Raw genomic sequence first — 15539 nt, 5'->3', positions numbered from 1 at the left:
CTATATGGGGGCATTGGCTACTATGTGGGGCACTATATGGGGGCATTGGATACTATGTGGGGCATATATGGGGGCATTGGATACTATGTGGGCACTATATGGGGGCATTGGCTACTATGTGGGGCACTATATGGGGGCATTGGAGACTATGTGGGGCACTATATGGGGGCATTGGATACTATGTGGACACTATATGGGGGCATTGGATACTATGTGGGTCATATATGGGGCATTGGATACTATGTTGGCACTATTTGGGCCCACATAGTATGTGGGCACTATATTCTGCGGCCGCTATTCAGCTTCATAGTGTGCAGTGGGGAGTTCTGATGCGGGCACGCAAGGATGCGCCAGCATCAGAACTCTAAGGGCTGAAAGATCATCTGGCCGGTACTGCAGTACCGGCTGGGATGATCTTTTCAGAGACCAGCCGTTTCGTGACTCAACCGGGTCATGGAACGGCCGGTCTCTTACGCCATGTGAACATAGCCTGACAGTGGAAATTATTGGCAATTAGCAAGACACACTCAAGGAGTGGTTCTGCAGGTGGGGACCACAGACCACTTCTCAATACCTATGCTTTTTGGCTGATGTTTTGGTCACTTTTGAATGTTGGTGGTGCTTTCACACCTCCTACAACCCACACAAGTGGCTCAGGTACTGTAGCTCGTCCAGGATGGCACATCAATGTGAGCTGTGGCATAGTGAGCGTAGTGTCCAGAACCTGGAGGCGCTACCAGGAGACGTGGAGGTGGCTGTAGGAGGGCAGCAATCCAGCAGCAGGACCGCTACCTCCACCTTTGTGCAAGGAGGAACAGGAGGAGCGCTGCCAGAGCCCAGCAAAATGACCTCCAGCAGGCCACATATGTGCATGTGTCTGCACAAACGGTTAGAAGCCGACTCCATGAGGATGATATGAGGGCCCAATGTCGTGAAAGGTTGGAGAAAATAAGTATGCAATGAGGGCAATGGCACACCAATATCATAAACAATGGAAAATACTTTATTCAAGGAATATCACATCAAAAAACAAGAAAGACACCAAAGGATTAAAAACACAAAGCAAAAGAGTCATGAATGTGATCATGTACTAAAGGCCAGTATAGGGGTAAATGAGCCGCCAAATAATTGTCTCAACCCCAATAACAGCATACAAAAACATGCACCAATCCTATACATGCAGTATAGTCACATAGAACTCCCTGAGGAAGTCCTGGGCACAGGACGGAACACGTGGGGTCTCTGTGGGCCGTAGCTATATGTTGTTTGCCTCTCCCCTCCTGTCCATGCTAGATTTACATTACATTTTCCACTGTTTGTCTTTACCTATTCAGACTGTTCACATAGTCGTGTGCACCTTACGCCCATTGCAATTATTTTTGCATTTATTTTTATTGCACATACTTTACTTTTGCCAAAAGGATTTATCCATTAACCCCTTAACGACATCGGGCGTAAATTTACCCCAAACCCCCCCCCCCCCCCCCCGTGCCGACGATCGCTGCTATCGCCTGATCAATACAGATCAGCCGATAGCAGCTGAATACAGCTTTCCGGGTCATCGGTGACCCGGAAAGCAATGGCGATTGGTACAGTCCAGGACAGTACCATTCGCCATTACTGTCCCCAACAAAGATGGCGCCGGTGCCACCCCCACGATCGCCGTGATAGGCCGGCCAGTACCGGCCGGCCCATCACGGCGATCTAACAGCTAAAAAAGTGTCCGGCAGGGTTCTGCACCCCTCAGCTAGGTAGCTGAGGGGTGCAGAACAGGTGTGTGTGGTGCAGGTGTACCATACTCACCTGATCCTGGCCTCCGGAACGAAGATTCGGGGTCCCGCGCGTCCTCTTCTCCTCGTCGCCGCCACTTCCGGGTTCGTTCGGTCTTCGTCGGAAATCTTCGGATCTTCGGGCTTTTCAGTCGCCCCCATCTTTGGCCATCTTTTTATTCGCCCTAACGCCGCTGAGTGCTGATCAGCATCGCACGTAAGTGCGCCGCTGATCAGCAACTCCTCCTTTTTGGCGTAGGGGCGCCCTTATTCCTATTTCAGGGGTCGCATTGATCCAGGGATTATTCTGATCGCCATTATGGAGGCGGGAAGGAATTTTTTCCCAGTGATGAGGCTACTGTTGTCTACCTCACAAGGGTTTTTTGCCTTCCTCTGGATCAACACAGGTTGAATTTGATGGACACCTGTCATTTTCAACCTTATAAACTAATAATTGGCCTAATACCCCCAAATAAATTAGAATTGTCGCTTTTCCCCAGCTAAATAGGTATGGCCGCCATTCCCATTAGAGGATGCCATGATGCAATTACAAAGCCTCTGTGCGGCCAGGACAGTAGAAACCCCCCACAAGTGACCCCATTATGGAAACTACACCCCTTGTTACATTCCCTAAGTGAGCATATGGACCCCACTGGTGACGGCCACAAATGTGGAACAATGTGGCGTGAAAATGAAATATTACATTTTTTACACTATAATGTTGGTTTAGCCTTAAATTTTTCATTTTCACAAGGGGTTAAAAGAGAAAAAAACCACAAAATGTGTAGAGCAATTTCCCCCGAGTCCGTAAATACCCCACATGTGGACATAAAGCGCCATGTGGGCGCAGGGCAAGCCTCTGAAGGGAAGGAGCGCCATTTGGATTTTGGAGGCTGGATTCGGCCAGAATGGATGATGAACGCCATGTCGCATTTACAGAGCCCTCGTGCTGCCAAAACACTGGAAACCCCCCACAAGTGACCTCATTCTGGAAACTACACCCCTCAAGGAATCTAACAAGGGGTGCAGTGAGAATATGGACCCCTTGATGACGGGCACATTTGTGCCGTGAAAGTGAAAAAATGAAAAATTTCCCTTTCACGTAATATTGTTCCACATTTGTGCCCGTCACCAGTGGGGTCCATATGCTCACTGCACCCCTTGTTAGATTCCTTAAGGGGTGTAGTTTCCAGAATGGAGTCACTTGTGGGGGGTTTCAAGTGTCTTGGCAGCACAATGGCTCTGTAAATGCGACATGGCCCTTGAAATCCATTCCAGTAAAATCCAGCTTGCAAAGGCCAATTGGCGCTCCTTCCCTTTGGAGGCTCGTCCTGCGCCCGCTTGGCACTTTATGTCCACATGTGGGGTATTTCCGTACTCGGGAGAAACTGCGCTACACGCTTTGTGTTTTTTTTTTTCCTTTTATTCCATTGTGAAAATGAAAAATTGAAGGCTAGAACAACGTTATAGTGTAAAAAATACATTTTTCTTTTTTCACGCCACATTGTTCTAAAAATCTGTGAAGCACCTGTGCGGTCCAGATCCTCACCGCACTCCTTGTTACATTCCTTGAGGGGTCTAGTTTTTTAAATGGTGTCCCTTTAGGGGTATTTTTTAGGTTTATTTTTTTGGCACCCCAGAGCCTCTGCCAACCTGAAGTGGTACAGACAGAAATGACCAAATATAACGGAGCGATTGAAATGCACTAGGCGCTCCTTTATATCTGAGGCTTGTGGTTGCGTCAAACAATGCATTAGGGCCACATATGGGGTATTTCTATAAACTGCAGAAACGGGGCAATCAATATTGGGGGGAATTTCTCTGGTAATAAGTTTATAAATATGAAAAATATTGGATTACAATAAAATCTCTGCACAGAAAATTAAAATTTTCAAATTTCTTACACACTTAGCTTTTATTTCTGTGACTCTCCTAAAGGGTTAAAACACTTTCTGGATGTGCTTTTGCAGAGTTTGGGGGGTGCAGTTTCTGAAATGGGATGCTTTGTGGGGCTTTCTAACATACAGGCCCCTCAAATACACTTTAACTGGGTTCACACTATGTATATTTGAGGCTGTATTTGTGAGGCTGTATAGCAACCAAAACCAGGAGTGGATTGAAAACACAGAAAGGCTCTGTTCACATAATGTTGTAATTGAGTGGATGGCCATCATTTAATGGCAAATATTTGCTGTTATTTTAAAACAACGGCTGTGGTATTGAAATAATGGCCGTTATTTACTGTTATATGGCGGCCATCCACTCAATTTCAACATTGTGTGAACAGATCCTTTCTGTGTTTTCAATCCACTCCTGGTTTTGGTTGCTATGAGGACCTGACATGAGGACCAAATACTGCCTGAAATATACATAGTGTGAACCCAGCCCCGGGTGCCTTCACACCTACCGGATCCACAGCGGATCTCACTTCTGCGAATTCGGAGCGAGATCCACTGCGGATCCGGTACCATTCACCCTAATGATAGCACATACCCGCAGCGGGATTGACATCCCGCTGTGAGTATGAGCTTTAAAGGGAACCAATCACTTAAAAAACGCATGTAAAGCTATGGGAATGTGCTGTAGCAGCACCCAGCACACTTCCCAAACATGCTTTTATACCCCCCGTCCCTGCAATGTACAAGCCAAAAACGTACTTTATAAACTCGGCGCCCTGTATGTAAATTACCCCCAAGTAGTCCTCTGGGCGGGGAGCTGCGGGCAAGTAGTCACGGTCCCTGGGCGTTCTGCAGTGCTAATCACGCCCCTCTGGGCGTGATTAGCCTGCATAATTGTGGCGGCGTCATCGGAGGCGCGCTGTCTCTAACGTTAGCACGCATACGTTCTTGCTGTGACGCTCATGCGCAGTACAGCGGGTCCGGTCTGCGCCATACTGCACAGGTGCAATATAGCCTCGAACTCATTGCCGGATCTCCAGCAATGAGTTTGAGGCTTTCTGCACGTGCGCAGTACGGCGCAGACCGGACCCGCTGTACTGCGCATGAGCGGCACAGCAAGAACGTAGGCGTGCTAACGTTAGAGACAGCGCGCCTCCGATGATGCCGCCACAATTATGCAGGCTAATCACGCCCAGAGGGGCGTGATTAGCACTGCAGAACGCCCAGGGACCGTGACTACTTGCCCGCAGCTCCCCGCCCAGAGGACTACTTGGGGGTAATTTACATACAGGGTGCCGAGTTTATAAAGTACGTTTTTGGCTTGTACATTGCAGGGACGGGGGGTATAAAAGCATGTTTGGGAAGTGTGCTGGGTGCTGCTACAGCACATTCCCATAGCTTTACATGCGTTTTTTAAGTGATTGGTTCCCTTTAACCCCCTGGCGCCCGCAGACCTGCCGCTTCCCCGCCTCCTGCAGCTCCGCCGCTGCCCCCATCAGCCCCGGCGCCCGCATCCCCAACCGCCGCCCGCCTGCATGCCCGACCATCCCCGCAGCCAACATCCCTAATCACTGACTGCCAGCATCTTCCATCATCCCTGCAGCCCTCACGCATCCCTGATCATCCCCGCAGCCCGCCCGCATCATCCCAGCAGCTGCGCCGAGGAGCAGGTAATGTATGCTCTCGGCGGCGGCCGGCGGGTTGCGGGGATGATGCGGGGGGCTGCGGGCGGCGATCGGGGATGCGTGCGGGCTGCAGGGATGATCGAGGATGCGTGCGGGCGGCGATTGAGGATGCGGGCGCCGGGGCTGATGGGGGCGGCGGTGGAGCTGCAAGAGGCGGGGATGCGGCGGGGCTGCGGGCATCAGGGGGTTAAAGCTCATACTCACAGTGGGATGTCAATCCCGCTGCGGGTATGTGCTATCATTAGGGTGAATGGTACCGTATCCGCAGTGGATCTCGCTCCAAATTCGCAGAAGTGAGATCCGCTGTGGATCCGGTAGGTGTGAAGGCACCCTAAAACCTGAACAGGTCCCTAAAAATATCTGATTTTGAAATTTTACTGAAAATTTGGAAATTTGCTGCTGATGTTTTAAGCTTTCTATTGTCTAAAAAAATGAAAGATCGTTTAATAAATGGCGCCAACATAAAGTAGACATGTTGCTAATGCTATTTAATATATAATTTATGTTGTATAACCACTTTCTGTATAAGCAAAAAGTTTCAAAGTTGGAAAAATGCTTTTTTTCACAATTTTTCACGTTATTTGTTTTTTTTTCATAAATATTCGTTATAAATATCGACTCCAATTTACCAGAAATGTAAAGTACAATATGTCACGAGAAAACACTCTCAGAATCAGCCGGATAGGTAAAAGCATCCCCAAGTTATTAATGACTAAAGTGACACTGGTCATATTCATAAAATTTGTCTCTGTCATTAAGGCCATTTCAGGCTCTGTCCTTAAGGGGTTAAGGTGATAATCTATTTGTGCTTTTTATGCTTTTTTTTTTTTTTACATCTTTTATAAGGAAATTGCATGGGCACTTTTCTGGACAGTTTACATTTTGCTTTAGGTTTAGATCATATTGTGACTATACTGCATGTATGGGATTAGTGCATCTTTTTGTATGCTGTTGTTGGGGTTGAGACAATTATTTGGTGGCTCATTTACCCCTATACTGGCCTTGAGTACATATTCACATGCATGACTCTTTTGCTTTGTGTTTTTAATCCTTTGGATGGTATGAGGGCCTAACGTCCACAGATGGGTGTTGTGCTCACAGCCCAACACTGTGCAAGACGCATGGCATTTGTCTGAGAACACCAGGATTGGCAAATTCGCCACTGGTGCCCTGTGACCAGTTTGGCAGTGGGTCAGTAATGTGTGGGGTGACAATTCTTTGGAGGGGCACACAGCCCCCCCATGTGCTCGCCAGAGGTAGACTGACTGCCATTAGGTACCGAGATGAGTTCCTCAGACCCCTTGTGAGACCATATGCTGGTGCGGTTGGCCCCGGGTTCCTCCTATAGGACAATGCTAGACCTCATGTGTCAGCAGTTCCTACAAGATGAAGACATTGAAGCTGTGGACTGGCCGCCTGTTCCCCAGACCTGAATCCCATTGAGCACATCTGGGACATCATGTCTCGCTCCATCCACCAATGTCACGTTGCACCACAGACTGTCCAGGAGTTGGCAGATGCTTTAGTCCAGGTCTGGGAGGAGATTCCTCGGGAGACCGTCCACCACCTCATCAGGAGCATGCCCAGGCGTTGTAGGGAGGTCATACAGGCACGTGGAGGCCACGCACAATACTCAGCCTCATTTTGACTTGTTTTAAGAACATTACATCAAAGTTGGATCAGCCTGGAGTGTGTTTTTCCACTTTGGCTTTGTGTGTGACTCCAAACCCAGGCCTCTATTGGTTAATAAATGTGATTTCCATTGCTGATTTTTGTGTGATTTTGTTGTCAGCATATTCAACTTTTTACAGAACAAAGGATTCAATGAGGATATTTCATTCATTCAGATCTAGGATGTGTTATCTGAGTGTTCTCTTTATTTTTTGGAGCAGTGTATTTATTCACCGGAATACCCCTTTATTTATTGGCTGATCACTTGGCTGTGCCTTGACGCTGTTTTTTTAAATGGCGATTTTCTGGCCTCCAAAAAAAAAAACACCCAATGCAATGCATTTCTTTTTTTCAGGGGTTTGTGGTTTTCCTGGCGTTTTTTCCTTTATGTGTGAATAATCTTTTTTTGTAGTTAAAGGGGTTGTCCAGCACTACAAAAACATGGCCACTTTTCCCCCCTCTCTTGTCTCCAGTTCAGGTGTGGTTTGCAATTAAAGCGACTCTGTACCCACAATCTGTCCCCCCCAAACCACTTGTACCTTCAGATAGCTGCTCTTAATCCAAGACCTGTCCTGGGGTCCGTTCGGCAGGGGATGCAGTTATTGTCCTAAAAACAACTTTTAATCCTGCAGCGCTGTGTCTAACGGCCGGGGCTTACATTTGTATATGCATTAGGCTGGCCCCTCCGTCCTTCCTCCCCACCCTCCTCATCATTAGGAATGATCCACGAACATTTAGGTTACAAACACACTTGGCGGGTCTGCAGCGAGTCTCCATGCTGCGTTTTTGCAGCGAGACTCGCTGCAGATCCCGGCCCTATACTTTTAATGGCAGACAAACACGCAGCAGGGATGTACATCCCTGCTGCGAGTTTGTCTGCAGCCCACCCCATTAACCCCCCGGCCGCCGGAGCTGATACTTCACCTGATCCCGGCTCCGGCGGTTCCCGATGTCTTCAGCAAGCCGGAGCGGGGACCAGGTGAAGTATATGCTCCAGCCAGCCGCCCGCAGCCCCGGCCGCCCGATCGCACGCCCCCCCCCCCCCCCCCCCCCGCAGCACCGATCGCTCGCACGCCCCCCTGCAGCCCCAGCCGCCCGATCGCCCCCCCCCCCCCCGGTTTCGCAGTGTACTTTATGCAAAAATTCAGCATGTCATTGCAAAGTACAATTAGTGGCGTAAAAAATAAGGGCTCATGTGGGTTTCTAGGTGGAGAAATGCAAGTGCTATGGCCTTTTAAACACAAGGAGGAAAAAACGAAAACGCAAAAACGAAAATTGGCTCCGTCCTTAAGGGGTTAAGGCACCAAAATTGCTGAATTTCCTTTTCCTCTGTCACATGACATAGTTGCTGGAGCAAAAGGGTACAAAAACACACAGTATACACACAGCAGTGGCGTTTTTGAGACTACCAGAACATTCCCATTAGTCTATGGGAGAAAAAATGTCACACCCTCAAAATGCTGCCTTTTGGGAAAACTGACTTCTGATCAGCCTGCTTAGACAATCTCATGCTTCAGTCAGTAAAAGAAAAAAATGTCTGGAGTACCCCTTTAGGGCCTATTCACACTACGGAATTGGCGCCAAAATTACATGCGGAACACATGGACGCAGACTCAGCGCTAAATTCTGTCTGCTGTCAGTTTAAATGGGAGGGCTCGCATGGAGGTTCCACATGGAATTTCGTGCAGAATCTGTAGTGTGAATGGGCACTTAAAAGGTAAGAGCCCTATTACACCAACAGAAATCTCACAGATTTTTTTAAGCCAAAGCCAGGAATGGATTTAAAAAGAGGAGAAATCTTAGTGTTTTCTTTATGACCTGTTCTCTGTCTATAGTCCGTTCCTAGCTTTGGCTTCACAAATCTGTCAGATAAATCTGTTGGTGTAATAGAGCCCTAACTCAACAAATGCAGCAGCCACTGAAATGACAGAATATTTTCCTAAGGGTATAAACACACACACCGAATACGCAGCGTATTTACTGCTATGATACGCAGCAAATACGCAACAAATATGCAGCAGATTAGATCTAAATAACTGAACACAGCATCAAATCTGCACCATCAAATCTGCTGCAGATCTGCTGCGTATCTGCTACGTATACGGTGTGTGTGTTTGTACCCTGAGGGTATAAACCCACACACCGTATACGCAGTGTATTTACTGCTGTGATACGCAGCAAATATGCAACAAATACGCAGCAGATTAGATCTAAATAACTGAACACAGCATCAAATCTGCACCATGAAATCTGCTGCGTATTTGTTGCGTATCTGCTGCGTATACGGTGTGTGGGTTTGTACCCTTAGGGTGCGTTCACACCTACAGGATCTGCAGCTGATTTTCTGCAGCAGATTTCATTTAAATAACTGAACACAGCATCAAATCTGCTGCAGATCTGCTGCAGATCCTGTAGGTGTGAACGCACCCTCAGGGTACAAACACACACACCGTATACGTAGCAGATACGCAGCAGATTTGAGGCTGTGTTCAGTTATTTAGATCTAATCTGCTGCGTATTTGTTGCGTATTTGCTGCGTATCGCAGCAGTAAATACGCTGCGTATACGGTGTGTGTGTTTATACCCTGAGTATGCATTAATGGCCGATGTTCCATAGACTTTATTACAACTAGAGAGGAGTGAATTTAGGGCCAGTTAACACTGAGCAAGATCGTAGGAATTTCAAGCGTAATATGCGTCAATTTTCTGCCCATTCCGCTCGAAATTCCGCCTAAGGGCCAGTTCACACTGAGCAAGATCATCAAAATTGAAGAGGAAAGTTTACTGGCCGAAAATCTGGCTTACTAGTTCCACGCGGAACTAGTATGGCAGATTTTCGGCCAGTAAACTTTCCTCTTCAATTTTGATGATCTTGCTCAGTGTGAACTGGTCCTTACAGTACAAAACGCTTTGTCAGCTGGCTGCCTTTGAAGTCCATGCTGCTCTGCCCAGAGTACCTGGAAAAGCTGGATCCAATCCAGGAGAAGTTTCCCAGGACTGTATGCAGCTTTTCCAGGCACCCAGTGTGGAGCGGCATGGACTTCAAAGGCAGCCAGCTGATAGGCAGATTGCTGAGCTAACACAGCGCTTTGTACTGTAGTTCACTCATCTCTAATTACAAAGCATTGCTGTTTTTTAACTGTAGCAAATTGGTTGTTTTATGGTTCAAAAATCAGCAGATTTTACTGAATGTGAACACAGCCTTACAAGAAAACGCATTCAAATAGATATTTTCTTAGGCTAAATTCACACACCCGTAGTGCAGTCAGCGACCGCGGCCCGCACTACAAATGTGCATCTGTAGTGCTCCATGCTTCACAGAGCACTATGTTCACACTTTATTACCCATGCGATCCGTGCCACAAAAAAACGGTCCGCATTACATATATTACTTACCTTTTTTTTTTGCGGCACGGATTGCAGCCCCGTATACAAGTACGGACGTGTGAATGGGGCCACTGAATAATATCGGTTTGATGTTCTGTCCGCAATTCAACGGACGTATGAATGCAGCGCGTAGGATTCCGTCACATGCCCCTGCTCGCGGCAGCACGCATTTCCACCCGTGCCATAAACACCATTTTATGGCCGGGCTGATTCCGCCCTCAGAATTGACATGCCAATTCTTTCAAATGTGTTTGTGGCTAGAATGGAGTCTATGGCACAGCCAGAGATGCGCGCTCGCTAGCAGGGGCATGCGACTGAATCAGCAGTGGTCTTTACGCGCGTATTCCATAGTGTGCATGCACCCTCACTGCATGTATACACAGCCCCCCCACTCCCCTGCTACCTGCGCCGCCTCCACAGCTCGGACCCAGCTGTCCAACACATCTGCAACAATCCCAACTCCCAACCACGTGCGCGAGCGAGACTGAATGCCGGATCTGATTGGACAGCCGGTTACTGGGAGGGCGGGGCTGGACCGATAGAGGGCGGTCCCGAGCGCTCTGCCACCTGGGCTAGAAGCCATACGATTGGCTGTTTTAGAGCGCTAATTTCCCGGATGGAATCTAATTGGTTGATTCAGAGCAGGTCTCGCCTTTTCAGCGGCGTCAGGGCGGGCCTATTATCAGTGCGCCTGAGGAGTCCACGGGAGGGGCGGGGGAACGCTTGATTGACAGCGGTGAGGCAGCGTGCCGTGTAGTGTATTTAGGTTGGGGATGAGTGCGGGCTGTTCGCTGCTCTCGGCGGAGTCGCGGCTGCCTGTAACGGTTGGTGGGGCTGCACGGGATGGAGAGCCTGCCGGGGTCACATGGTGGGTGGTGCGGGGGGGATGCTAGCGCCGTGTCCGCACTGACTGCTGCTCTAGTGTGCTGTGTGGGGATGCGGGGAGATGCGGTACCGCTACTGCGCACAAGTACCGGAGCGGCTCACCTAGTGCTGCTATAAGCCGGTGTTCTAATGGAGCGGTTGAAGTGCGGTTTGTGACTGTTTAATACGTCAGCCACTGTTCTGGGAAAACACTCACAGTAGAGAACACATGAGTTGTGCGTTTTGAATGTAATGATGGAAATGCAGGTTATTATACGTGTATAGTCCATGCAGCCTGGTTATAGTAGGGAATCTGCAGTGTGTGGCTGTAGCCTGACAGTGGGGGTCCTGCTTATAGTGCTGGGGGTCCTGCTTATAGTACGGGTCCTGCTTATATTGCTGGGGGGTCCTGCTTATAGTACTGGTCCTGCTTATATTGCTGGGGGCTGTGCTTATAGTACTGGTCCTGCTTATAGCGCTGGGGGGCTGTGCTTATAGCGCTGGGGGGTCCTGCTTATAGCGCTCGGGGGCTGTGCTGATAGCGCTGGGGGTTAGTTGCATGTATTTAGGTCCACATCTGTTGTATGTATTCATGTAGATCAATGGATCCTAGCACAGCAGAGGAAGAACTGATGCACATGGCGGCTCCCTTCTGTTTAGTGGTCACCTTAGGCTTCAGGAGAAGAATATGATTACACAGGCTCCTCCTAAAATTATTTTAATGGAAAAACTTCCCATCCTCCAGTGGAGTAGGCTGTAAGAATAGGTTCCCTCATAGTGGAGAAACCCCCTGGATATTGGGTGTGCTGATGGATTTCACTAGTAATATGCATTTATACATAAAGATATATACATATATATATGTATATGTGTATATATATATGTATATGTGTGTGTATATATATATATATATATATATATATATATATATATATATATATATATATATATATTTTTATTTGCAAGAATGCCGTAGGATTTTGTTCATTTCAGTATAAGTGATGTGTGTAATCCACACGGTCCTTGTGGATATCATATGTAGCGTTGCATTAGGCCGTGGCTTTGGCTTTATTTACAGGCATTCAGACTGTAGACCCTATTAGGGCGATTCCTCAAATGTAAAATATGCAGCAGAAATTGCTGCATGATAAAGCTCACTGGTCCCCCTGCCTACACATGGATGAATCACTAAGCTCCTGTATCATGATAGATGAGGTGCTGGAGGAGGCCATGCCTCCTCCCTGCCCACCCATTAGATTAATGGGGGATACAGCAGCCTTATGCCAGGGAGAAGAGAGAAATCTGTGCCTTTTCTCTGGCCTACCCCCCTGCCCATATTTTTTTCACCCCCACCGGACTTCTCCTTTAAGCAGTCTCAGATGGCAGTATGGGCCTGCTGCAGTCTATGTACTGTAAGGCCTTGCGTTATGTCCTTATCTCTTTGCAGGAGGCATGAAGCCAGTACAAGGGAGCCCTGTTTCCACCACCATGCAGGAAGCATTTGGCTGTGCTGTGGAAAACCGCTTTTTCCAACTTCTGGATGATGAGTCTGACCCCTTAGATTATTTGTACCAGGCATCAAATGAACTTGGTCGTAAGAAGAAGAAAGAAGAGCCTACAGGCAAAAAAGCTGCCAACCAAAAGAGCAACAAAAAAGAATCCCAGAAGGATAGGAAGACCATAATCATTGTCAGCACTGAAGCCCCAGGTCGGTATGAGGCTGGGTCATGTGATTGGTTAAGGCTGGTAGCTTCTCGTTACTGTGAAATGGGTATATACTTATGTCTGTGTACCAGTTTTCAAACACCATAGATGGAGGAATATGTTATGGTACGGAGGAAGAAAATCTACTTGTTGGTATTCCATGTGATGCCTAGAAATGTTTTGGCAGAGTAAGATATTTTTACCTTTTTATATGCTTTACCTAGAGATTTAAAGGGGTTATCCAGGAAAAACTTGGGTACAAGTAAAAGATCGCGCGGGGTCCTGCCTCCATACTGCCCGCCAATCTCCGTTATGTATACAGCCACAAGTATGGCAAGTGACCTGCGGCTCTAACGCTATTTTTTTTTTTACTTTTTTCTAAAACAGGCCCAAAGCGAGCCCCTAAACAACCTGCACAGGTAGCGCCCCAGAATGAAAATAGCGGTGCAGAAGTGAAAGTGGAAAGATCAGAACGCCGGACTGCCTTCAGAGAGTTCCGTCCAAATGTCATAGAAAAGCCTATGGAGTACAGCATTGACGAGTGTGTACTATGTTTTTTTTTTTTGCCATCATGGACAGAGCAGAATAGATCTGTTAGACTGCTATGGCACCCTTCTGCCCATCTGTAAAATTGATATAGACCACTGTATCTAGAGGCCTTCAGTTGGGATCAGAGTGGACTCTTCATGCCAACTGATGCAGTAGCATGTCTGCTATAGGTTACAGCTGACCTCCTCTGTGGATGTCCACCATTCGGAGGAGGAGTCGGACACAGCTCACCCTTCACTTCCCTGCACACTGACCTCTGCACAGGTCAAAGCTTGCTCCCAACACTGCCCATTAGAAGTCAGTCAGCTGCAGGCTGTTTCCTATGGTCCATGTGGCTCCTGTACAATGTATTTGTTACTTAGGCACTTACTGGGGTGGCATTTAGGTGAGGAAAGAAATAGATGCTGCTGCCTGGAGAGGGGAAAAAGAATGAATTTCCCCCCTTTGGTTGAATTCATATCAGAGTCAGAACAGCTGCAAATATTACCTGCAGAATGCAAATCTGTGACTTCACTTTCTTTGCATTGGGGTGAATCTGCAACAATCCATATGTAACGCATTGACTGTAACTGAAATTGCCCTAATGAGGTGTGTTCAGTCTAAGTGCATAGGGCAGAACAAGCTGTACATATGGCCCTGCTAAATGCTGTTACGGCAACATAGGCAAGACTAATGCACCTTAAGGCTGGGTTCACACGATGTATATTTGAGGCTGTATTTGTGAGGCTGTATAGCAACCAAAACCAGGAGTGGATTGAAAACACAGAAAGGCTATGTTCACATAATGTTGTAATTGAGTGGATGGCCGTCATTTAATGGCAAATTTTTGCTGTTATTTTAAAACGGCTGTTATATTGAAATAATGGCAGTTATTTACTGTTATATGACGGCCATCCACTCAATTTCAACATTGTGTGAACAGATCCTTTCTGTGTTTTTAATCCACTCCTGGTTTTGGTTGCTATGAGGACCAAATACTGCCTGAAATATACGTAGTGTGAACCCAGCCTAAATGTGCAAAAAAGATGGGTTAAAGTGAAGGGAAATGATATAAAATAGGTAATGCAATCTGTAAATAGTCAACAACTCTTTGCGTTATGAACTATATAGTCTAACTTCTATCTTTGTTTAAAGCTTTGAGAAGGAAAAACAGGTGAGAAATTGGGTTGCTAACCAGCGTGGACCAATACGAGGGAGAGGAAGAGGCTTTCCACGAAATATGGAGAATGAAAACCAAAGAGGGAAGCGAGAGTTTGAAAGACACAGTGGCAGTGACAGAGCGTAAGCATGCCCTCTGTATATGTTAAATGTTTAGCTTTATATGCTGAATAAGGTAACAATGCCTGTTCAGGGTGTATGGGATGGAGTCTGGTATTGAGGCTCCTTACTTGCATATGCTCTCATGTTACAACTTCTGCACCTAAAATGTGTTAGCGCTTTTCATCTAGCGAGACCTTATCTCCATGTTCTGTGCTACTTATTGGAGTTTGGAGCACCTGGCATCATTCGGAATATTGCCAGGAGCTCTGACACTTTAAAAAGGTACTCTGGCCAAGGGACATTTTTAACATATGCCTGTGGATGGGTTGTGTAACAATAAAGCGCACTTGCCTCCCTGGCTCCAGCGCTGCCACTGCTATCCTACCACTCTGTCCTGCTGTTCAGCTGGTAATATGTTAAAAAATGCCTTTTGCTTGGAATAGCTCTTTAAAGCGTAATTTTGTCATTCAAAGTGTAACCATGCTTTGTAAAAACTTGCGACATGTCAGAAGTGCGTATCAGTGGGGGTCCTGTGCTGAGACCCCTGTCAATCGCTAGAATGAAAGGGCAAAAGCCCTATGGAACTTCTGGCTGGATGTTTATAGGCTCCTATTATCATTCCATAGTCTGCTTGTATTAGCGGTCTATGGAATTCAACTCTTCAGAGATGAATTCTAGTGATTGGTGGGGCTCTCAGAACCCGGACCCCCACTGATACACACTTCTGACATAATTACACTTCAAATGCCATT

The 15539-nt window shown here is 47.2% G+C and overlaps 1 protein-coding gene across 10 annotated transcripts in view; it reads left to right on the top strand.

Annotated features, from left to right (window-relative positions):
• Positions 1–15539, top strand: part of HABP4 (hyaluronan binding protein 4) — a 39885-nt gene that overhangs the window by 15089 nt on the left and 9257 nt on the right. For 6 of the 10 annotated variants that reach the window (XM_069961743.1, XM_069961734.1, XM_069961733.1 and 3 more), the window contains exons 2-4: positions 12722–12982; positions 13366–13519; positions 14662–14808. In XM_069961743.1, coding sequence (XP_069817844.1) covers positions 12722–12982; positions 13366–13519; positions 14662–14808 — 562 coding nt within the window. The other 4 variants (XM_069961740.1, XM_069961741.1, XM_069961736.1 and 1 more) reach the window with 4 other exon arrangements.

This window comes from Dendropsophus ebraccatus, chromosome 3, assembly GCF_027789765.1.
Source record: "Dendropsophus ebraccatus isolate aDenEbr1 chromosome 3, aDenEbr1.pat, whole genome shotgun sequence".
Lineage (NCBI taxonomy): Eukaryota > Metazoa > Chordata > Amphibia > Anura > Hylidae > Dendropsophus > Dendropsophus ebraccatus.
Note: the sequence above shows the minus strand (reverse complement) of the source record. Positions and strands in the feature narration are given on the sequence as shown.